General features: G+C 41.5%; 1 protein-coding gene across 5 annotated transcripts; it reads left to right on the forward strand.

The window, feature by feature from the left end:
* Nucleotides 1-1,448: 1,448 nt before the first annotated feature.
* On the forward strand, nucleotides 1,449-25,369 carry LOC128741768 (leucine-rich repeat-containing protein 58). 5 transcript variants are annotated; one of them, XM_053837795.1, is made up of 6 exons: nucleotides 1,449-1,465; nucleotides 10,835-11,966; nucleotides 20,294-20,510; nucleotides 24,426-24,615; nucleotides 24,786-24,879; nucleotides 24,971-25,369. In XM_053837795.1, the coding sequence occupies exons 2-6, from the start codon at nucleotides 11,464-11,466 to the stop codon at nucleotides 25,047-25,049; spliced, it is 1,083 nt and encodes a 360-aa protein (XP_053693770.1). In that variant the 5' UTR covers nucleotides 1,449-1,465; nucleotides 10,835-11,463; the 3' UTR covers nucleotides 25,050-25,369. The 5 variants fall into 5 exon arrangements, with proteins under 5 accessions (XP_053693770.1, XP_053693768.1, XP_053693771.1 ...); XM_053837793.1 differs by lacking the exon at nucleotides 1,449-1,465 and adding an exon at nucleotides 1,483-1,527; XM_053837796.1 differs by lacking the exon at nucleotides 1,449-1,465 and adding an exon at nucleotides 1,635-1,650.
* Nucleotides 25,370-25,916: the final 547 nt, after the last annotated feature.

The following is a 25,916-nucleotide window of genomic DNA, read 5'->3' on the forward strand; positions in this document are numbered from 1 at the left end:
ATGATTGAAATGAAAATATTTATTGTTACATCAATGTCAACTTCAAAATTGAAAATACTTTACTTTTAATTCAAAACTGTTATTTACTTGATTCAAACAGAATCTCGTTTGGAAACAACAATATTTTTAGGTTGTTATAAAAATATTTTATTGAGGCTTAAAACAACAATCATTTTGTTTGAAACAAACTGGAGCTTTTTCGCTCCGTGTACGAACACAATTTACACTGAGAAAACTTTTCGTATAGTTTCTATGTGTCCCACTCCACATATAGATTTTTGCAATGTGCCCAGTAAATGATCTTTATGTGCTAAACAGTTATCATTTATGTGCAAGCGAAAAATTAGCACATACTATTCATATACGTATAATTTTTATGTGTATAATTGCACATACTATTCATACGCGTATAATTTTTATGTGTATTTCTGGGAGGGTTGTGTTTATATGCGGCTCATGATAATCATATGAGATTTCATATGGAAATTTACTATTAGTTATGTGCAGAATATTTTGAGTGTATAGCGGCCATTATTATAGCGCGTAAAAAGCTGGATAATGGCGGACGCTATAAATTGTGTTCGTAGTATGCGAACAATCCTTTTGACATTCATGCATTGGAAATGCTTATTGGTTACCTGGGTACTTTCGGCGCTACCCTGATGCATAACAAAAATAACAGTCGCACGTTTTCTTTCCGCACGTCCACGGTAAAACTAAAGGAACGCACGGAGAGAAAACGTGCGATGTATTAGGAAAATGTCAAAAATGCTGTTCAAATATTACGAACACGTCCGCCATTATGGCTCGTAAAAAGCCGGATAGTTGCGCTACAATGTTTTTTCACCTAGCAACCTAGTAACGTGTACGGAAATAGGTATACTAGCAACGTATAGGAAAATAAAAATCAATTAAAGGAACATTAGCGCAACTATCCAGCTTTCCACGAGCGATAATGGCGGATATTGAGCACAAGTGGGCCCAATCTTTTGACATTCATTGGAGGAGCGTCGAGTTCACCCTGACGGAGTTACTATGGAAACATCCATGATTGTTTGTTGTTCGACTGTAACTCCTTCAGGGTGAACCTGATGCTCCTCCAATGAATGTCGAAAGATTGTGCCCACTTGTGCTCAATATCCGCCATTATCGTTCGTGGAAAGCTGGATTGGTACAATCACTTCCTGCATAAATATTCAATATGCGATCAATATATTTACGATTTTAAATGTGTTCACCTCATCATAACAACTCGTGTCACATACAGTTATAAACCCCAAATCTTGTCCAAATCTTCCAATGTTTTAACTGGCATTCTAATCAAATTTGACCAAGCAGATTTGCAATTTATGAGCTAAAATGTGAACAACCCTGGTTTCATACAACTGTGAACTGTCAAGCAGAAATTTGGCTAATTACACACGTGTTTGTTTACAAATATCATCAGCGTTTCGACTTGAATTTGGTATGGATAATTTTATTCAACCTGTTAAACTTGTGTAGATTGCAGCTGTTGACATTGAAATTGTAATGAAAACCATAAAAAAGCAATTTAATTATAAATTATAATTTTTTCTTCAAAGAGTTCAAACTGTGATAAAGTTTGTGGTGATTGGTGAATCTTCAATTTTATTTTTTGTCAATATAGTGGTCTGCATCATAAAATAAATGAAAATTGTGATATTGTGCGTGAATTAATAATTTAATATAGCACATACATTTAGTACTAAACACGGGTGGACAAACAGTACAATATTTTAGCATATGCCTAGTTCAATAAAACATGAATATATAGAAACGCAATAGTCATGGTAAGCTTTACGTGCTGTTGGTAATAATGACGAAAAATCAGTTATATAAAATAAGTTCTACATACTGCGATGTATCCTGCTTTGGAAACATGGAACTCATTTTGCAAGCAAATGATAAGGCAGTTTAACGAATACTGTAGTTATTTGTGCTGCCAGCCACGGATTATCTGTCGAACACACGGTACCGTGAAATCCGCTTTAGAGGCTCGCCGACAACAAAAAGAAGATGAAGCCCGGGAACAGCTTGACATTCTCCGTGAACTAGTTGCTGCTCGCGAGATAGCGCACCATTGCCGATCTAACAACTATGTGTATAATCAACTACGTGAGCTTGGAAACTTTCATTTCAAAACTGACCTTGAAAAGTTGTCCTTTGTACAGAAGATGTTTCTTGAGAATCGGTTTATTTTTGAAGCGATTGCCAAACACATTCATGTAGAGCAACTGTTTACTGAAGTGCACATTCATCCGGCACTGGACTATTTAGAAGGAAACAGAAAGTCAATTGAACCAGAGAAATTGAATTACTTGGTGCAGTGTCTTTTGAGGAATGAATATGAGGGTAGAACTCGGGTCTATACGGATGCTTCCAAATCTCCAGATGGTCGATGTGGTATAGGAGTATATGATGAGTCAAATGGGTTTGAAATAATGATGCAACTGCGCCTGGACACTAGTATCATGACAGCGGAAACACTGGCCATTAAAGTGGCGATGCAGCACATTTACAAACAAGGAATTAAAAATGCCGTCCTGCTAACAGACAGTCAAGCGGCATGTGTATTTTTAAAGAAAAGTAAAAATACGCGGCTTAGAAATACGGTAGCGAACGAAATCCTGGAAAGAGCTAAACATTCAAACACCATCATTCAATGGATTCCAAGTCACGTACACGTTTATGGTAATGAGGTAGCTGATCGTCTGGCACGGCAAGCACTTTTGGCGCAAGATCTGGTGCTCGAAAACGATATTTTCGTCAACGATGCAATCAGTTATTTTGAAGGGCGCCAAGCAAGCAGGATAAACCGCTGGTATCAGGAGTACGTACGGCTGAAGGGTCAATCACTGAAGCAGTTGATTGGCGAGAAAGATGAAGAAAAAGACCCGTACTGTTTTATGACTCCGAACTATACGCAGTAGATTTATTAGTACAAAAAATTATTTTGTCTGTTGATAAATTCAGCGGTGAGCTATTGAGTGTCTTTTACTAAACTGTCGTTTTTCATAAGATTTACAATATTCACAATATTTTCTATGGTTTTATGTAGTTAAACCACGTTTTTTGTTCAATTTTATTTGTAGCTTTATTTGGTTTGGAAATGCCACCTACACTTGTCATTATTTGTTATATCAAAAGGATGTCATACGATAGATATATCAAAATTTTAGTATTTATCAGGCTATAGCAATAATCAGACTCACTGAACCATTTAAATTAGCATTCTTTTAATTCTACAATATGCATAAGGTCCGATGATAAGGGGCTGATTTGCACAATGGAAACCAAATGACCGAATCAAACATCTACGCGATTAAATCAGATTGTTTCGGTCATCAAAGGCATTATTTATTCAAATCAGTTCATGTTCATGAAGAAATGCGGCACTTGGTGGGCTGCACTAAAACATACTGCCACGACACATCTGCATTGCCCTCGAATACGGCGTTAAATGTAGCACTCTTATCGGAGAGGCGAATGTGAACGAATATTGAATGAATTGTGAGAAAATCATAAGCAAACTGTGAAAAATAATCGTCTGGACAGGTGAGACTTGAAATCACAACTTTCAATCTGCGGTCGAGTGTGTTATCCAATTACATTGCAACTGCAGTCTGACTGGAGTGAAGGTTCTTTTCTCCAAATTCAACCAATAAAACGAACAAATCAGTGGCAAAAGTATAGTGGCAGTAGCTAACGTTTGACCAATCTTTGCATGTCCAATTCTCCAATGCAACTATTTTAACTACTTACTTATTCAGCCGAGAGCCGGGGTGGCTCTTATCGTATTAAGAATTCCTCCCCATTGTACTCGGTCCTGGGCTACTCGTCGTCGATTCGTTGCGCGTCTCGTCTCGATACACGCAAGTCGGCTTCAACCTGATCGAGCCATCTAGCACGTTGGGCCGCGGTATTCCAGGTGCCGGTGGGGTTCTTGAAGAGAACGGATTTTACTGCACAGTCGTCCGGCATCTTTGTAACATTTCCGGCCCACCGTAATCTCCCAACTTTCGCCAGGTGGGAATCTTTCCAAGCAGTGCTTGCAGCTCGTGATTCATACGTCTCCGCCACTCTCCACTTTCCGTTTGTCTCCTTACTCGTATTATTGTCGGCGGTGCCCAGGCATCCCAAATATACGAAATCATCAGCTACTTTCAGTTCATCACCATCAATAGTCACTGTCCGTGGGAAGCAAATTTTGCTTTTTCTGGAGCCTCTTCATACCATATATTTGGTTTTCGAAGCATTGATCAGCAATCTAGCCGGTCACCCTTTTTGTAGATGGGACAGACTACACCTTCCATCCAATCCTCCGGAAGTTTCTTCTCCTCCCAAATTCTTAAAAGTAACCAATGAAGTGCCGTTGTTAGCGGTTTTTGGCCATTTTTATACAGTTCTGCCGGGAGTCGGTTCTTTCTGGCGGCTCCATTATTCTTCGGCTGACGAATTTCTCGACGGATATCTTTGAGATTGGAAGCCGGCATGCTGTTGTCGTTTGTAGGCACTCCTAGGTTAACTTCTATTGCGTCTCCTGCTGCTATATCGTCGTTGAGGTGCTCATCGAAATATTGCTTCCACCTGTTGACCACCTTGCGTTTCCCTCCCACGTCCCTACAGATGTCAGGTTTAGGTGTGTAGCCCTTACGAGTTTGGTTCACCTTCTCGTAAAGCTTGCGCGTGTGATTAGCCCGGAATAGTTGTTCCTGCTCCTCACGATCTCTCTACTGTCTACTCGTTTTGGCGTCTTTCCTCCTCAGGATCGTGGTCAACTCATTCTGCGCTCGTCGATACTTGGTCAAATTCTCTCTCGTTGGTATGCTTAGATAGTTTTTCCAAGCTCTTTTTTCTTCTCTATCGCTTGTCGGCATTCCCCGCCAAACCAATCATTTTGTGCACTCGAGGTTTCTACTCCTAGCACCGCGGCTGCGGCCCTGTTGACGGCCGAGCGTATCATACTCCATCCGTTTTCGAGGGTCGAAAGATCTAGCTCCACAGAGGAAGGCAGAGCTTCATCAAGTACGCGCGCGTAGTTTACGGCAACTGGCGGATTGTTTAATTGCCGAATGTTAAGCCGAGGAGGGCGGCTTTGTCGCGAGTTATAAACCGTTGATAGTTTTTAGCGCACATGTACTGCCACTAGGTAATGGTCTGAGTCGATATCCGCACCCTGTAGGGAGCGTACGTTGGTGATGTTCGAGAAAAACCGGCCCTCGATGAGAATATTGGTTCGAGGTTCGTTGGTCAGGTGATCTTCAGCTAGCTTTGTGGTTATCTTTTGTGGGCAAAGAAAGTGCTTCTGATAGCCGTTATCGTTCGTGTCGGTGTGCAGGCTATGGAACCCGATCACCGGTCTATACATTGCTTCCCAGCCGACCTGGATGTGCATATCCCCGATGACGATCTTGATGTCCCGTGGTGAGCAGCTGTCGTACGTTGCCTCCAACTGCACATAGAACGCTTCCTTCTCGTCGTCGTGTCTACCTTCGTGTTGACAATGCTCGTTTAGGATGGTGTAGTTGAAAAAACGGCCTTTTATCCTAAACAAGCACATTCTCTCTTTGATCCAGTTCTAGGAACCAAATTTTCATTTCATGTCCTTATTTCGTCACCTTTGTCCATGCCGAATGTTCCGAGTAGAATTTTATTGACTGTTGTTAGTTTTTTGGGTTTTGATAGGTAGCCGTACCCTACGTACCTCCATAGCCGTAGGTCTACGCTATCGAGTCTCGTGATGGGGCTGCCATCTTAAGGAGGGATCCTATTCTGGAAGGTCGAAAAATAACACATTTACGTAAAAAAATTTCGGATGCTGGAATTAACGTGTTTGGGTATTTTGGTTATTGGTTCAGGTGTATTTAAAGTTATATTTTGCATTTTTTGGATCCCAGAATAGTGATTATTATGCTGGTGGTAGCTGGGCGCGTGAATGCTATCTAGAAAACAGTTCCTTGCTGGCGGTATGTGCCGGGAATCAACGGAGTATCGGAGATTTTGAAGCTTTAGGTGAATACCTAAATTGTTACGTAGCGGTTTTTGAAAATTCGAAAAATTGTCAAAATGACGGCAATTTTTTCAAAAGGGCCCTGTAGCCGCAAGGTTACCGAGTCTGCCTTGACAAGCGAGTGGTCGTGGATTCGAATCTTAGTAGAATCAGGCCATTCGATGTTAAGTGACTTTAGCATGGGTTTATTCACAGGCCCCTCCACATCCTTCCTACTGCATTATGCATTTACTAACAATGAAAGCCTCTTGCCAGGGCAAGTTATAAGAGTGGTACTTGCTTGAGGTGCGAATGAAGCCTCTTGTTCAAGGGCAAATTATAGCTTGTTCCGCTTCCTGGTTCTAGGAACGAGATTGGTAATGCGTAAGTAGTAAGGAACACATACATTCACACCCTCACTCTGTGCTTAACTCTGCTTTACCGACCATGAAGCCTTTAGCCGGGACTGGTTATAAGAATGATACTTGCTCGAGGTGCGAACGAAGCCTCTTGTCCAAGGACAAATTGTAACTAGTCTCCGCACTTCCTGGCTCTAGAGCTAGATTGGTTGAAAAGTAGTAAGAAGCGTAGAGGGAAAAAGGAGGAAAACACACCGACACTTTAAGCATGGATAATAAGCAGTTCGCTCACTCTATAGCGTTACTGCAATAACAACAAAGTGCGGAACAACACCTGGATAAGATCACAGTAGATCAAAATGCTGGTCGTAGTGATAATATCCACACAAAAAAGGGTCCCCTCTAGTATCGAGACACACTGTGCCTCCTTCCCTGTTGGCATACGACCTTAGTTTTTACAGGAGTTAGTTACCCGATCTCCGTTATGTTTGTTCGTATTTCGGCTGGTACCACGTGAAGGTAGAGATAGGAGTTGCTGAATAAGAGGCAAAAGACCACTATGGGGTCTGTTTTACGCATTATCCAACTATTTTAACTAAACAATGCCCAATATTTTCCATTTGAAGCACAAATTTTCAAAATAACTTGGAAAAATTCTAAATTTCAAGCGTAAAAAGGTATTTTCTTCTTTTATCGAATGAGCTTTTGTATTAAAAAGGTGTCCTTTCAATTGCAAATTTTAACAGTCCTGATGAGGACTGTTTGACTGTAAATTGCTTAGTGATGGCGGTAAAGTTTGCGTTAACTTAATTTACGACAATCGAGCAAACATCATATGAATTCTCTGATTTGCAAATTTCGATTCTACTTTTCTATGACTTTTAATAGCCCTAATAGAGACTAACTGACTTTGAAAATCTTGGCAATGGTGACTAAGTGTTCATTGGTTTAGTTATTCGACAATTGAGCCTTTCGATAAGAAAATTTCGCTGACTCTTCAAGGACAAACTTTTCAAGTTGCGCCATTCCATAGCGACTCATTCTTAATTTAATTCAAAAACAGACACGAATGCAGCCTTCAAATCGCAGGCAAAATACGTATCTGTCGTGAATAAAATTAATAGTGGAATTCAATCGTGAAAAAGTTTCTTTAATTTAAATCTTCGTATTTCACTAGGACCCCCAAAAAAACTTCAGTTAATTATGGCAACCAAGTCATCCGAGCCAAACAAATTCATTGAGCTGATAAAAAGCCACAGCAACTCTACATAAAAACATCGCTTTTCTAAAGAGATGTCTGAAACATCACCTAACCCCAGTTCGTCATAGAGTTAAAACTAGAAAATCAGCACTTTTACACATTATTAGACGCGTTGAATCGCAGTGGAGAAAAAAAAAGCATTAAGACCCTTCACAAAAAATTGAACACAAAAACTCTGGAGTCTACCACCTACATTCGAAGGTGGCCAAAAAATACACCGTCAGTTTCCCACTGTTCCTAACAAAAACCAAAAACGCTGAAAAATGTGAATCAGAGAAAGAGAAAGATAGGAGAATGAAAGTTTAAACAACTACGCCAACGTAATAACAGCACACGACAAGAAAACTCCGAGGTTCACCTTGGGGTCAGTCCCGGCGTAATGGTTAGCGTTCACGCCTCTCACGCTGAGGACCCGGGTTCAAATTCCAACCCCGCAGAAGTAACGAATGACCCAAAGCTGGTTAAAGTGACTACACTGGTTAAGTGACTAAACAACAAAAAAAGGTTCACCTACTAGAAAATTTTGTAGTCAACAGTCAGAACAATTCACCGACGATCACTCCACGAGGGACTAAACTACGCAGTAACAATGACACCGAATATCGAACACACTATCATCGGCATGGAAACAGGAATTAGCACATGTAATCTTCAACCCTTCCGAATAAACTACGCTAGGACAACGGATGTTGATGCTATCAAGGAGAATCGTCACCCAAAAAGGAGGAACTCTGAAGTTCGCATCGTCAAAGAGCTGAAATGAAAACCAACATACTACGTGAAGGCAGACAAAGGAAATAAGGTGGTTATAATGAACAAGGAGGACTACGATGAACTGATGCTGGAAAAATTCAACAATGGCCCATATAGACATCAAAGAACCAACCCCCTATCCCAAATAGTAAAATCAGTTAAAAGAAATGTCAACTTACATTGATGCGCTAGGAGACTGCATCGAAAAACTACGGACATCAAACCCCAAATTATAAAGCGTAAAAGGACAACCCAAAACACAAACTAGGTACCGAAATGCGGGAAATAATCACGGCAAACGGATCACCCACGGAACAGATTGCCAAGTGGTTTGTACTCGAGTTTCAAATGTGCCCATTAAGTCGGTTCGTCAACAGCACACGAGAATTCGTCGAGCACCTAAAAATATCGAGAGAACTAACAGAAGACGACATAATGGTCTCTTTCAATGTTTTGGTCTTATTCCCGAGCATCCCTGTGAAAGACTGCCCAGTTAGCTCCGGGGTACGGTCCTGGACTAACAAGGCAGTCGTATACTCGAATCTTGACTGGGCGGTTCTGCAAGAGAGTCAATAGGATCGTTGCACTAGTCCCGTAATTATTCTGTACTCTAATAACCGGCTGCGAAGTCTGTCGCTAAAGAGGGGTCAAGTTCTTAAGGACGTTTATACCCATGGTTTTGCTTGTTTGTCCCGTGAAAGAATCGATAAGCATCTTCAAAGATTGGTTATTGATAATGCATCATGACAAAAGGTAGGAGGTTACTTGCTTGAAGCTGACGCGATTGTGTATGGAGGAGAACTACTTTGCATTCACGGGAAACTTCTACAAATAGTTGAAAGGTGCACCAATGGGTAATCCATTATCATCGTTCCCGTGCGAACCAGTTACTTCCGAAAAGATGGTGGCGATACGTCGACGACGTTTTCAGCACAATCGAAAAAGGAGAACTGGAAACCATTCTAACAGCTATAAAAAGCACGCACAAGAACATACACTTCACCTACGAAATAGAAAAAGAAGGAAAACTTCCTTTCTTGGACATATTGGTAATTAAGGTAATTACAGAAAACCTACCAAAACAAAACGTGTTATACCTAGCTCATCCAACCACCCGAACCAGCCCAAAATAGCGATTTTCTATTATATGATACATAGGATAGAAACATTACCATTGAATGAGGAAGGGAAGAATACAAAAAATCACTAATAACGCTAACACCAGAACTAAAGAGAGTGGCAGTAGAATACGACAAAAACATAACACGTCCTCTGCGGCGAAAAATGAAGAAATTTGGAATCGAACTTATCTACACCAGCCGAAACAACCAGCTCAAAAGTGAGTTGGGATCAACTAAAGACCCGATTAAGGAATCAAAGATTTTCTATGCGACAAAATGGCGTTCAGGATCGTGCAGAATGGGACCGATTGCTTAAAACAGTACAACCCCTTCTGATTCTAATCTGACCGACAAATCAACAACAGTTATCTGAGAGAACGCTTTCAATTATCAACCTAATTATCTACTTATTTAATTTTTTAGTTTAATATTTTTAATTTAATAGAAATTGCACAATATATCACGCTAACAATTTTTATCACTTTGGGTATATCTTTATATTTAGTTGTTGGGTATAGTTGTTAACTTGTTTTACCTAATCGAAAATCGCAAAATTCGTCTATTAAATTCCAAAATGATTTAAAAATGTATGAGCTGAGGTTTCAAAATCATATCTCACACTATTATATGATCAGACATCCACTTGTATCATGAAATGATCTGCTATTGAAAGAATATTGTCAATTTCTTTATAAAAAATTCATTTGACTTTCGGGTTATCAAATGGCTCTATACGGCTATATTCAAAAAGATTTAGACGGCTCTAAAACCCTAAAAAATAACCTCTAGACGGCTCTAAACTCTAAAACGGCTGTATTAAAAAAGATTTAGAGCCTACGAGTATTTTTCGAGAATTTTATCTTTTTAAAAGGCTTCTTTTACCAACTCAACAGTTTCGTTTGATACTCGGGTCGATTAATTTTCAATAAGATTTTTTTTTTCAATAAGCGCTAGGAACGCTGCCGCAACATGAGCCTGTTAGTTGTTGTTGGTCGCTTATCAGCTTATCATTACCGGCTTAGCAGTGTTACTTGTGCAGAGTCGAACTGTCGCACAAAGTTTGCTGCTTGATTTAAAACCAGCCAATTCAAATTGTTCTTAGCAAAAATAGCATGATCTTGCCCTGCCTTTGTAAGCCGTCGGACGAGTAAGAAATTGCTTTAATTCACACAAACTGAGCAGAAAGCAAGACTATGATTTCATTTACTACTCAACATTTATTCATAAAATTTTTGTGATTGTATACTATGCTTTTGTGTAGAATCGTTATCATCTTAACAAATTTACTCACAAATACTATTCAACAAAGATTATTCTTTGGTATTTTCAGTCACTTGAATATTCGGCATCACCAGTGTGAGCACAACCATCGCCAGCAGTGGACTATGTGCGTTATCGAGCTACTAGGGGATGCTCTGAAGCCAGCAGTGAAGTCATAGTCCTGTAGTCGCAACCGCTGGTGGTGGCGCAGAGTATCTCATGGAATATATATATATAAAAAGATAACCGGTACTGTTTTGCGTATATTTCGCGCTGCGCGTGGTCTATCACTCATCTGAAACGTGCAATCGTTCGTACAACCATACAAATACTAGCAATCATTCGTGTTTGATTTTACAGTTTCAATTATTATAATGGTAATATTAGTATAATAGTGCGGTACAATTGGTTGTCTGCAGAGCATAGAGAGTAGCGTGTAATCAAACATCCCTTTCGCTTGTTATCAGTCGTAGACAGGCAGGAACTTAGGCTGCACTGCCTTGATAGTACTATATTAGCAAATGCGGAGCTGAATGGTGAGAAGTTTATGCTGCTAGTTTGGCGCGACAAAGTAATAATGTGATGTGAGGCACAGAGCTGGAATTAGCTAACATATTTGTCGAGTGTGTAGTTATTCAAAAATTATCCAATAAATCTAGTTATCTCAGTGAATAACTGTGAATCTGACAAACGCCAAAAATGGATGTAACTTACACCAGCGACAGCTGCGACAGCGATTCGCGTGAGCAAAAAACCGTCGATTTCGGTCATGCCAATAAGCGCCATTTAGATGAGGATTTGATGCGCATGTGTAAAACGAAAAAGCTGGTAGAGGACATCGAAACGGTATTGTTGAACCACAACAACCTGTCCGTTGTTCCAACGTCGATTGTCGAGTTTGGTAACCTACGTTTGCTGGACCTTAGTAACAACAATCTGGCACAGATACCAGCAGTGATAACGGAACAATGCCAGCTGACGACACTCATCGTTAAGAATAATCGGCTTAGCAACAGCTCGTTGCCGAAAACGTTCCTGGCACTGAACAACGGCGGGTGCAGCGGTCTGAAGGAGCTGAATTTGAGCGGAAATCGCTTTACGCATTTTCCGGAACAGGTGACGGAGCTGAAAGCGCTCAAATATCTGTATCTGGGAGGCAATCAGATTACGAACGTATCCAAGGATATTTGGAAACTGAGCAGGTGAGTTCGTTTTTGTTTTTTAACTACGTTTTTGTTTACTATACGGTGAGAGCACATTAGAAGTATGAGAAATGGACATGTAACGTAACAAAAAGTGTTTGCGTTTTGCACTCTTATGACTCAGCTATTTTTCAATGGATGTTAGAGGTATTTGTATCAATCGATCAGAAGTTTTGCTTCTAGATAAAGGCGACCGAATCTTCCTGTCCCAACTGGTCATTATTTATTTATTTCGATCAAGGCTAGACCAAGTTGATGTCAAATAAAAAATTTTGTAAAAGCGTAAAACTATTTCTAGCTTTGATAGATTTTATCATTTGAACATTAAACCTAGACGAAATTTATGCTCTTTGATCTCTTCCTTTCTACCGATGATGTTATGGATATACTGTATGAATTTATTCTAAACTAAAGTCTTGTACGAAAACGTTGTGGACGTGCCAGGAAAACTTGCGAGGTACAGAGTACGATAATAGTAATTGTTCATTTTTCAACCGGCCTAATTTTTAACTGGCATTTCATATGTTAGTTAAAAGGCAATCATACTTCAAATCAATCTGTCATAATAAAGGGTACTTTACACTGTTTTCAGTGCTGTAAATAATAATCCAGATTAATTGATTATTATTTTCTGATTGACCAAAAGTTGTGACAAAATTTAATGACAATTACTTTGTTTTGATCAAGTTTCGTTTATCAATTGGTGTGTAATTTTCAACCAGTAATCTAAAGATAGTTTAGCTAGGGCTACAAGCCACCCAAAATCTTCAAAATGCGATATCACCGCCAATCACCAAAGAATGGCTAATTGTGACTTGGTGGTTTCACTCGTTAGAGATCTACAAATTTCAAGAAACTGATGAAAATGATACACAGGGCACAAAAATGCCCAGCATCATTGAATAGTATCTAAATTCGTAGTTCTACGTCAACCTAGCGTTCGTGCCGCTAGGCACAGGCCTTCATACTGTTTGTCTATCGTTTTGTGCTCTGTACTTACTTACTTAGGTGGCTTGCCGTCCTAAGACAAAGCCTGTTGAACAAAATTTCTCCATGTAACTCGGTTGAGGGCTACCGCTCTCCAATTCCTCGGACACCGAGTACTCTCCGCCAGATCTCGCTCCACCTGGTCTAACCATCTTGCTCACTGCGCTCCCGGTCGTCTTGTTCCTACCGGATTTGAGGCGAACACCATCTTTGCAGGGTAGTTGTCCGGCATTCTTGCAACATGCCCTGCCCATCGCATCCATTCAGCTTTAGCTACCTTCTGGATACTGGGTTCGCCATAGAGCTGTGCGAGTTCATGGTTCATCCTCCGCCTCCATACTCCGTTCTCCTGTACGCCGCCGAAGATCGTTCTTAGCACTCGTCGTTCGAAAACTCCGCGCACTCACAAGTCCTCCTCGAGTATTGTACATGTTTCATGCCCGTAGAGAACAACCGGTCTAATAAGCATCTTGTGCAGGGTACACTTTGCACGGGGGCTTAGTCTGCTCGACCGCAATTCCTTATGAAGCACGACTTCCGCTGATAATACGCCTCCGAATCTCATTGTCTGCCGTTACCAGTGAGCCAAGGTAGACAAATTCGTCAACTACCTCAAACTCATCGCCGTCGATCAATATACTGCTGCCCAAGCGGTTCCGCTGGCCAGCATGTAGTTTGTTTTAGACGTATTTACCTTAACCCAATCTTTTCCGCTTTGCGCTTTAGTCTGGTGTACTATTCAGGCACCGCCACAGATATTCTGCCGATAATAGCCATTTCATCGGCAAAGCAGGCGAATTGACAAGAATGGTTGAATATCGTGTCCCGCGTGTTGATATCCGCTCGGTTCATAACACCTTGTAGCGTTATGTTGAACAGCAGGCATGAAAGACCATCACCTTGACGAAGCTCTCTGTGTGATTCGAATGAACTTGACAATCCACCCGAAATCCGAACACAGCACTGTGTACCATCCATCGTAGATTTAATCAGTTTGATGAGCTTCCTGGGGAAGCTGTTCTCGTCCATGATTTTCCATAGCTCTTTCCGGTCGATGGTATCATATGCGGCTTTGAAGTCAACGAATAAATGATGCGTGGGAACTCTGTATTCACGGCCCTTTTGGAGGATTTGCCGCAGTGTAAATATTTGATCCGTTGTAGACCGACATTCGACGAAGCCGGCTTGATAAGTTTCCACAAATCTATTCGCAATTGGTGGTAGACGGCGGAAAATGATTTGGGACAGCACTCTATAAGCGGCATTGAGAACGGTGATCGCTCGATAGTTCTCACAGTCCAACTTGTCGCCCTTTTTGTAGATCGGGCAGATAACCTCATCTTTCCACTCCTCCGGTAGCTGTTCCGTATCCCAAATTCTAACAATTAGTCGGTGCAGACAAACGGCCAGCTTTTCTGGTCCCATTTTAATAAGCTCCGCTCCGATGCCATCTTTTCCAGCAGACTTGTTGTTCTTTAGCTGCATGATGGCCTCCTTAACTTCGCCTATCGTTGGGGCTGGCACCTCTTCCCCGTTTGCTGCACCGTCGAAATCGCTTTCCCCGCCGCCATGGTTCTCCGCCTGGGAACCATTCAGATGTTCGTCGAAGTGCTGCTTCTACCTATCCGTCACCTCACGATCGTCCGTCAGAATACTGCCAGTCTTATCCCGACACATTTCGGCTCGCGGCACAAAGCCTTTGCGGGATCCGTTCAGTTTCTGGTAGAACTTCCGCGTTTCCTGAGAACGATGCAGCCGCTCCAACTCTGCATATTCCTGCTCTTCCAGGGTGCGCTTTTTCTCCCGAAAGATTTGGTTTCGCTGCATCTTCTTCTGTTTGTATCTTTCCACGTTCTGACGTGTGGCACTGTGCATCTTGGCCGGCCGCGCAGCGTTCTCCTCATCCATCACCCTCCTACATTCATCGTCAAACCAATCGTTCCGCTGATTCCGGGCCACATGCCCGATGGAGCTCTTCGCTACACTGCTGATGGCTGTTTTGATAGTGTTCCAACAGTCCTCGAGAGGGGCTTCGTCCAGCTCGTCCTCTTCCGGCAGCGCAGCTTCGAGTGAATGCGCGTAGTTTGCGGCGAAGTCTGGCTGCTTCTGCAGCGCGAGATCTAACCGATGCTGGCGTCGGTACCGAATGTTGTTCACAACGGAGAGTCTTGGGCGCATCTTAACCATAACTAGGTAGTGGTCCGAGTCAACGTTAGCGCTTCGATAGGATCTGACGTCGATAATGTCTGAGAAGTGCCGACTGTCGATCAAAACATGGTCGATCTGTGATTCTGTCTGATTTGGTGACCTCCAGGTGTACTTATGGTGGATTCTGTGCTGGAAAAAGGTACTACGTACGGCCATATTCTTGGAGGCGGCAAAGTCGATAAGTCTTAGGCCCATTTCATTGGTTCGCTGGTGTGCACTGAACCTTCCAATAACCGGTTTGTATTCCTCCTCCTGGCCGACCTGAGCATTGAAATCCCCGATGACGATCTTGATATCATGTTTGGGCAGCGTATTCACTCTCCAACTGCGCGTAGAATTCATCCTTGTCGTCATCGGTACTTCTGAGGTGAGGGCTGTGCACGTTGATAATGCTTATGTTGAAGAATCGGCCCTTGATTCTTAACCTACACATTCGAGGATTGATTGGCCACCACCCAATCACCCGTTTCCGCATCTCGCCCATCACTATGAAAGCTGTACCCAGCTCGTGTGTGTTGCCGCAGCTCTGATAGATGGTATGTCCATCTCTGAACGTACGTACCGTTGAGCTCTTCCAGCACACCTCCTGCAGCGCTACGACGTCGAACTTGCGGCTCTTCAATACGTCGGAGAGCACTCGAGTGCTCCCTTGGAAGTTGAGAGATCGGCAGTTCCACGTCCCGAGTTTCCAATCCATAGTCCTTTTTCGTCGCGTGGGTCTATTCCGATTGTTCCAGTAAGAATATATTTGTTCTTCGTTCCGTGCTTTAGTGTTTTTGGTGGTGACGGCTCGCAAAGCCTGCTACACCAACCCCCTGTTTCGCCGGAGGGCCAACGAAGCTCGAAAGAGCCCTCCTTTCCTGTCAGCATACGACCTTGGCTTCCACCGGGGTTGGTTACCCGATCTCCACCAAAGTTGCTCGTATCCCGGCTGGTACCACGAGGCGGTAGGAATAGGAGTTGCTGAATAAGAGGCTATGAACCACTGTTGGGTCTATTTTATGCCTACACGTGCACAAGGCACCGACGGTACGCATTATTCAGCCGTTTACCAGCCGTGTTTGTGCTCTGTAGTGTAGTGAAAAAATATGCAAAACGGTCCGGAAATTCTTTGAAGATACGAATTAGATATTGGTTAGAATTATAGTACCGTGACCGCTCCTAATTCTGCGCGGCTCCTAATTCTGCGCATTTTTCTTTATATATGTATTTTTCAACATTGTGCATAACTATGACCATTGTGTTATTTTTTTATAAATACCTGTTGAATATTACGCCATTATTCACCAAAGAGGCATAATATTTGACAGCGAAATAAATTAAAGTGAAACTGAAAATATTTTATATGTCAGAAAACAACGTCGTTAGCGCCAACGCTAAAACTGTCATTCTAGAAAATAAACAAATTTATGATCGAAATTCTTTGCAATGATCAAATTACCCACCATAGTTAGAAAGAATAACTAGTTTTAGTCATGTTTTAGACAAAAAGAATGATTGCATGCCTTGCTTTCGTTGGAAAAATGCACCGCAGTAGTGCGCAGATTTAGGCACAGATTTTTTATTCATGTTCCAAATTCTGCGCAGTAATGTATCCTTTGAAGAAATCCCGAAAGAATACGCAACCTCACCCAAATGGCTGAGGTATAGAGGCATGAAAATTCAAGTAGAACGTTTAACGTGCATTGATTGGAATCCTGTGTTGCGACTCGGGGTCCGAACCTACGTGCGCCAATTTATGGAACCATGTTTTCTGATTTTTTTTTGAATGTCCAATTTCAGGCAGTGGCAAAGGGGTTTCTACATGAAAACACAATTTTCAATATATGTCTAAAGTGTAATATTCAGTATGCAGAAACCTCGAATCAACTCGCCCTTCACGTTACCGACAATAAATTATTTAAAGTAAGCCAATCAAAATGATAACAATATTTCTGTGCCACCTGGACAGCACAAGAACGTCAAATCATGGATTTATTTATTGTAATGGCTAATACCGGATTTTTGACGTGCTTTTAGCGTATAATGACATAAACAACATGTTATGAGTGTTTATTGTTACTTTTTGGGTGCGCAGAATTAGGAACAAACATGCGCAGAATTAGGAACATGGGCAAGAAAGTGTGCAGAATTAAGCACCGTGGATAAGTTTACAAAACGCAAAAAAAAATACTCAATTGTTAGTCGACTTATAATTCCCATGTTTTTTACCAGATACTATAGACCGTAGCACTACACGTTGCTGCTATCAACGTTATTAATTTAAGTCTAGAATACTTATAATAGCGGAAGAATCATAAAAATGTCTTAACTGCGCAGAATATGGTACGTTCACGGTAAATACGCATTAACATTAAAATAAATCAAAATTATCAAAGCATAGCATAGACAACCGTACGCACCATGGGTGGCTGAAATGGTGTTCCCGTAAGTACACCATATACCTGGCCATGTCCTTACGATTGTAGAAATGGGTACGTTAGTTGAACACCTACTTTACGAGGATGCGTAAAAACTTACGCAATCGTCATAGGTGTTCATGTACCCAGTAATATACGATATGAATATATAAGCGTAAATATAAAATAAAATGGTGCTTATAATATGGGCAAAAATAGAACAATCTCACCAGCAATCCGTCGAATGAATTATAATTGCGTCATTTGAGTTTCCAACAGTGCATCTAATATCCAATAATTAATTTAATTCTTCATTCTGATATCATGTGTATTATTTAAACTTGTCACGGCCAAAGTTTTCACTGTACAGTCGGACGTGCTTGATGAGCTAAAACAAAACAAATTATTAGAATTATATATTAGGCTTACCTGGCCGTGTGGCTCAGCCGTCCGTTTTGAAATCAGTCAACCATGAACCACGCAGCATTGCACCTCCTAGCTTAGCTACTCAATAGAGCATTACCGGGTATGGCCACATGGCGGCGCTAGGTAGGGGCTTGAGATGGCAAGAGCTATTATGTTGGTCGCTTTCTTGTTTGCCTTTTCCATTTAATACCCAGAAACTCGAGAGTGTCTCCGAGATGCGCACGAAACACATCACTCGGTAAAATGAGCTCAGTCGCATTAGATTATCCGGAAAACTGTGTTCGTGCATTATCTACCATAGCTGGTCTCAATCGACTGTATGATATGGCTGCTTTGAAATCAATAACGATGTGATGTGTGAACACGTTGTACTCCCGATATTTCTGCAAGAACTGTCAGATGGTAAAAATACGGTCCGCAGTTGCGCGAGCCCCCATGAAACCTGTCTGTAGTTCCCTACTAATCTGCTATTGGTGACAGGCGGCGGTGATTGGTGGCGTATCAGGATCTGGGAAAGTATCTTTTAGGCGGCGTTTACCAGCGACAAAACGCGATACTTGCAGCAGTTGAGCCGGTCACCCTTGTGGGATAAACCACTTCTTCCAGCCATTTCTCCAGTAACTTTTTATTTTCCCAAATCTTGGAAATAGTCCAGGGTAGAACCAGCGTTTCTCGGCCATGTTTATGAAGCTCTGCCGGTAAACGGTACTTACCAGCGGCTTTGTTGGTCTTCAGCAATGCGATTTCGTTTTTGATTTCTCGGATATAGTAATGTCCCAGCATCTGAGCATTACCATCTTCCATGGACATTCGTTGACTAACTTCCGTTTTGCCTTTTTCTGCAACTTCGCTATTGAAGTGTTCATCGAAGAACTGCTTGAAATTGTCGACCAACTCGCACACGTTTGTGATAAGATTCTATCCCTCGTTCCATTACATATCCGATTTCGGTGGATAGCCCTTATGAGTTTGGTTCATCGTGTCAGGTGCGCGCATCATTAGCTCGGAATAGTTGATCTAATTCTTCACGAACTCTTTTCTCCTTTTGGCGCTTTTTACTTCTCAAGATCGTGGCCAACTGGTTCCTTGCTCATCGGTATTTAGCCAAGTTCTCTCTACTACTCTCGCAACTACAAATCTGTTGATATTCGCTTGGTTTTTGAGCGAGAGAATATAAGGAGGAAAATTCTTCTGGGAACATATACGCTGATTTTCCACTCTTTAAAAATCTAATGGTGAAAAATTCTGGAGGAGGCCATCGTCTAGCTACATCAGTGAGTTTTGAGTTTCTTCGTACTAGTTATGCACTCGCGCCACAATACTTCAAGGATAATTTATCAGTTTTGCCATCAGCTCTCGAGTTAACGTTGATGAATTTTATAGGTGACTGTGCATTATTTTTCTTTTCTTTGTAATCCTGTTTCGTAAACGATAGGTGGCGCCCATGGGTTCTCCTTGCGTTTGTTTATAGCAAGTAGAGTTAATTTCTTCGGAGTTTCAACGCTATATGTCCAAACCTTTGACGTTGATAGGAAGGAGGCCAGTTTCTGCTGAACTCAAGAATTTCTTTGGCATTGTCTAGAATTAGGAGGCATTTTTTCTATTGGAGACTCCACGACCGGCACAATGTCTCTCATGCCATTGCCAAGTTTATAGAATTTATATTGGATGCACAACGGAATTAACGCTGTTGCATTATTAAATGCTTGAATGTCATTAATGTAAAGTCTTCATTTTTTGGGGTTATCCGCGAAGCAAGCCCTTTTTTGAATTCTTATGATCGAAAGCGCTGATCAACCAGGTCATGAGCATCAAACAGAATGAGTAAATATCGGATGGCACAATAGGTCGGACTGAGAACAAATTAGCAATACGCTGCTCCGTCCCTCACTAAGTTAAGTAAAAAGATATTTATTGGCCAAAATGCAGATTTTAAAGCTTTCTGTATTAATGTTATTTTTGGAAAATTCATGTATGATTATATTTGGGCTAATTGTTATTGACTCACGTAAAGAGGATAGAATGGTATTTTCGTCAGACTTCAATTATTTGATAATTTCTGCTCTTGTGTTTCATGAACCTGAAGAATCAGTTAACCACTATTAAACAAAAGTGCAACCAAAGTAGTATTTATTTGCAAGAGATAGCAATAGTCTTCTTCTAAGATTATGAAGGACAGACGGTAAACTTTCATGGCTCAAAACATTGTTTAAATATTAATCTTAAGTCGTTAGTCGCATTTTGTGTTATCATGCTAAATACTACTTAATGCTAATTACTACTCGCAATATTGCTTTCATTTTGCAGCCTCCAACTTCTCTCGCTCGGCGGAAATCTAATCACCGAGATTCCGGAAACTGTCGGGCTGCTGAACAATCTCCACGCTCTCGTACTCTGTGATAACCTACTCGAGGCACTGCCGAGCTCGATCGCCCGTCTGGTCCACCTCAAGTCGCTGCTGTTGCACAAGAACCACCTCAAGCATCTGCCGCGCGAGATCATCACTCTGAAAAACCTTACTGAGGTGAGCTTTTTACATTGTTGCATACTCCAAGTAGGAGGTCTATTGTGGCTTTTTTTTGTTCAGCTTTTCCGTTGTCTGCGAGTAAATTCAGTCTTATCAGGATTGGCGCAGACTGTTGTCTAGTTTCACTCATTTTTATTTACAAAGAGACATTAAGATAAGGTTTGGTAGTCGGTAGCTTGCTGGGGCTGGCAGTGAAACGTGCCAGGTCTGGGTTTGTCGTCACAAACCGTTGTTGATATTGAGTGCGAATTGCGAAACAACAATGAATTGCAACAACTGGCCGGCTGCAGTCTAAGGTCATGTTGATTTACTTATTGCTACTGTCATCGTGATTTGGCTGGAATGCATGCACTATTTTCCAGCAAACAAAGTTTCATGCATGCACACGATGCGATGCCTTCAATGTAGGTCTTTGGAAGTCATCTCTAATGTGAATTTAGGTTTGAGTAAATATTTCCACTAATGTAACAGCAAGAGTGAAAAGATCACTCTCACAGAGGACATACCTATGTCCAAAAGGTTTATTAAATTGCGACTTAGCCGCAGGAATGATGTACAGTCTACAGTATGTTTGTAATGCTTTTAGATTGAATAGTTTTCACTAGTTCAATGGAACTTATTGTTGTTACTTAACTTTAAGTTGCACATCTGCTGAGGCCACTAACTATGTGAGTGGAAACGAGTTCGCTTCGGGCAGAATTGCCGCGACGAGTAATTATTAATGAACCATTACAGAAGCATTGAACTCTTATGGGACAGATAACGTTGAATTCACTTTAGTAAACGTGGCTGAACTATATGCGCTGCTTTCTAAGTAGTGAACAAAGTTTCATGCATGCTCATGATGTCACCTTCAAGGTAAGTCTGTGGAAGGTATCACTAAGTTTCATATTTGGAGCTTTATAAAAAAATACAACATGGGAAGAAAGAAAATAATGGTCTTACTATTAAATTTCGTTTTGTCTAGAAAACGCTGCCATTGTGAACTTTTGCAAAAACGGTGCTTTTTCCGTCCGGCCATTTTTAACCTAATCTATTAGCCGTCTCGATTAACAGCCACTTCAAAGTTCAAATTCAATGCTTCTTATCGGAAATATTTTAGCACACAAAGGAAACTTTCACCAGGAACCGTGAAGCAAATTCTAAGTTGATTTTTGTCTTTTAATTTCCTATCAAACGGTTCATTCGCCAAGTGAAAGTGTTTCTGTATTTCTGAAAACTCTAAAAAATGTTTGAATTGGAGTATTTGGTTGACCGATCGAATTTCAATGTGTTGGTTGCACAGACTTTAACATTGATTGGTCAAATTAGAGTGATGATGAACCGAAATTAAAATTGCTATACGGTTTTACAGAGCAAGCAAAGGTTTTGTGACCAGTACTAATCAAACTTTGTTACTAGTAACAAAGTATGAAACTGTAACTATGAAACTTTGGGTATTAGCCATGACAACATTGTACAAGAATTGATGAACCTCAAAGAAGATCAAAGTAGAAGTAAAGTTTAGTTTAGTTTAGTGGACACGGCAATAAATTTTATTCGTTTTATAATACATTATGGGGACAATGCTGTTGGTTGCTGATGGAACACTATCAAAACAGCGGAATCAGCGGAACGATTGGTTTAACGATTTTGTAGGAGGGCGATGGACGCGGAGAACGCTTGGCGGGCGGCCAAGATGCGTAGTGCCACACGTTAGAACGTAGAAAAACATAAACAGAAGAAGATGCAGCGAAACCAAATCTTTCGGGATAAAAAGCGCTACCTGGAACAGCGAGAATATGCAGAGTTGGAGCGGCTGCATCGTTCTCAGGAAACGCGAAAGTTCTACCAGAAACTGAACGGCTCCCGCAAAGGCTTTGTGTCGGGATCAGAATGGCAGTATTCTGACGGACGATCGGGAGGTGACAAAAAGGTCAAATGATAGGAGAACCATGACAGCGGGGAAAGCGATTTCGACCATGCAACAAACGAGGAAGAGGAGCCAGTCCCAATGATAGGCGAAGTTAAGGAGGCCATCATGCAGCTAAAGAACAACTAGCCAGCTGGGAAAGATGGCATCGGAGTGGAGCTTATTAAAATGGGACCAGAAAAGCTGTCCGCTTGTATGTACCGGTTAATTGTTAGAATTTGGGATACGGAACAGCTACCGGAGGAGTCGAAAGATGGGGTTATCTGCCCGATCTATAAAAAGGGCAACAAGTTGGACTGTGAGAACTATCGAGCGATCACCGCCCTCAATGCCGCCTATACAGGACGGTCCCAAATAATTCCACCGACTATCACAAAATTGCAAACTGATTTGTGAGAACTTATCAAGCCGGTTTCGTCTACAACGGATCAAGTATTTATACTGCGGCAGATCCTCCAAAAGGGTCGTGAATATAAAGTTCCCACGCACCATTAGTTCGTTGACTTCAAAGCCGCATATGAAACCATCGACCGGAAAGAGCTATGGAAAATCATGAACGAGAACAGCTTCCCCAGGAAGCTCATCAAACTGATTAAATCTACGATGGATGGTACACAGTGCTGTGTTCGGATTTCGGGTGGATTGTCAAGTTCATTCGAATCACACAGAGGGCTTCGTCAAGGTGATGGTCTTTCATGCCTGCTGTTCAACATAGCGCTACAAGGTGTTATGAACCGAGCGGATATCATCACGCGGGGCACGATCTTCAACAAATCTTGTCAATTCGCCTGCTTTGCCGATGACATGGATATTATCGACAGAATATCTGTGGCGGTGCCTGAATAGTACACCAGACTAAAGCGCAAAGCGGAAAAGATTGGGTTAAGGTAAATACGTCTAAAACAAACTACATGCTGGCCAGCGGAACCGCTTGGGCAGTAGTATATTGATCGACGGCGATGAGTTTGAGGTAGTTGACGAATTTGTCTACCTTGGCTCACTGGTAACGGCAGACAATGAGATTCGGAGGCGTATTATCAGCGGAAGTCGTGCTTCATAAGCAATTGCGGTCGAGCAGACTAAGCCCCCGTGCAAAGTGTACCCTGCACAAGATGCTTATTAGACCGGTTGTTCTCTACGGGCATGAAACATGTACAATACTCGAAGAGGACCAGTGAGTGCTCGGAGTTTTCGAACGACGAGTGCTAAGAACGATCTTCGGCGGCGTACAGGAGAACGGAGTATGGAAGCGGAGGATGAGCCATGAACTCGCACAGCTCTATGGCGAACCCAGTATCCAAAAGGTGGCTATCGGACAACTATCCTACAAAGATGGTGTTCGCCTCAAATGCGGTAAGAACAAACGCTCCTGGTCGAGCAAGATGATTAGACCAGCGGTTAGAGAGCGGTAGCCCACAATCGAGTTGTTCGAATCTCGACTGGGAAAGGCTGTAAGAGTCAATAGGATCGTAGCAAGTAGCCCCGCAAACGTCCTGTACTGACTGTGAAGTCTGTCGAATGAAAACAGAGGGCCTTCAAACTTTGACCCCCTCATTCCATTGCGTTATCGTAAGCAGATGTAATATCCGCTGGCAATTGTTGGAAATTCGCGGAAATGGTAGTTGCTGAGTATCTGTTGTGTCAAGATAATTCACCTCAAATACAATTGGCACACCAGCGACGCTACTTGTCTAGAGGTTATGAAACCTGTTGGTTTAGCCTTAATTAGTTATATTTCCATATACACTAGATAGGTACGTGTATTTGGTATCTGTTCTGCAACATTTACTATCGCTCATTCACACGGCACTTTTTTTTCAATCCCAAAGGTTCCAAGATAAAGGCCATTACAATATAATATTTACTAAGCTCTACTGAAAGCCTGATAGAAGATAACAATTATTGTGACGGGAAGTGTTTGATTATGTGCTTTCTCACCATTCCAATCCATCTACTTCACGTATCACTAATTGTCCGTACCCTCTTCACGGCTTTTGCAGCTTAGTCTACGTGACAATCCGCTGGTGGTGCGCTTCGTCAAGGATATGACACTTAATCCACCCACCCTGCTGGAGCTTGCCGCACGTACAGTGAAGACCGCTTCGGTGCCATACAGTCCGTTCGATTTGCCTCGGGTCCTGATTGAGTATCTGCAGACGGCCAATTGTTGTGTTAATCCAAACTGCAAAGGTAAGAGACAATAACTTTGCACTTCATTCGCGGAGCGTGCGCAACCAATTATCTCTAAATACCTAGCAATTCATCTGTCTAGCTAGTGTTAGTACTTTCGACGAGATAACTTTGTGCGACAACTCAATCACTAATCTCTCTGCTATCTTTTTCCATTCTTCGTTCGACAGGAGTATTCTTCGACAATCGTGTGGAGCACATCAAGTTTGTTGACTTTTGCGGTAAATACCGTATTCCTCTGCTGCAGTATTTGTGTTCTTCAAAGTAAGTACATACCTAATCGTTCGTCGACGGGAAAATAGGTCAACCAAGTTGTATTTGTATAAATGTCTAACGTGTTTCGTTTTTCTTGTAGGTGTGTTGCCGATACCAACTCTTCGGACCAACATGGAGAACCCAGCAGCAGCATGATGCGGAAGGTTCTGCTCGGATGATTTTGGTTGTTGAGTTACGTTCAAATTTGACCTCAATCTATTTGGGATATGAACGAGGACGTGTTACATATTTTTAAATTGCACAGCTAGCCTATCGTACTAATATACCCTCGTACTCGTACTTTCTTGTCGACCGATACTAAATAGCGCTATTTACAAACTAAGCGTACGTTGGTGTGCGCTACCTTTTGCATAAACACTTTAACAGCTGAGTATCTGATTACTGATGAACATTGTGATTGGCTCATAGAGCTTGTTGGGCTTGGGTACTGTAATAAGGCCCTTCAAGTCCAATAAAAAAAACTATATATTGGAACAAAAAGCACCAAATTAGTGTGTTATGAGCGATATTTATGATCCGAACATTTTCTTATCGTTTGAATGTTATCGTTTGAAGTATTTCTAGAAACAAATTTGTGGGCGGTGGTGGACTTTGCACCATTTAGCATCGTAAAATCTAACGTGGGTCCAAACGTAGTAAACGTTACTTTAAACTATTGAAATCAACTCGTTAACTCAATAACGAGTAAGGCCGTCGCATTTGGAGCTTCAGAGCTACATACGAAGTTTGTTTTGAATTGACAAAATGAAAAATGTGTTCAGAACAGATTTCTTGACACTTTGATATAAATATCACAGCATTCCGACCATGCGTTCAAGAGCAATCTTTCAAAACACAAACATTCGGGAAAATTGTGAAAAAAATTATTGTGCCTTGCATCAATTTTACGAGTCCTACGCAAATTCATATTTTAATAATAATTTTCCTGTACTTGCTAATATACCCCACGATTAAAACTGAACCTTGACGTGGTGTAGGGCTTTTTAACTAATCAGTAAAATGAACAGCGATCACGTTTACTTCTG

Source organism: Sabethes cyaneus, chromosome 3, assembly GCF_943734655.1.
Source record: "Sabethes cyaneus chromosome 3, idSabCyanKW18_F2, whole genome shotgun sequence".
In the NCBI taxonomy this organism is placed as follows: domain Eukaryota; kingdom Metazoa; phylum Arthropoda; class Insecta; order Diptera; family Culicidae; genus Sabethes; species Sabethes cyaneus.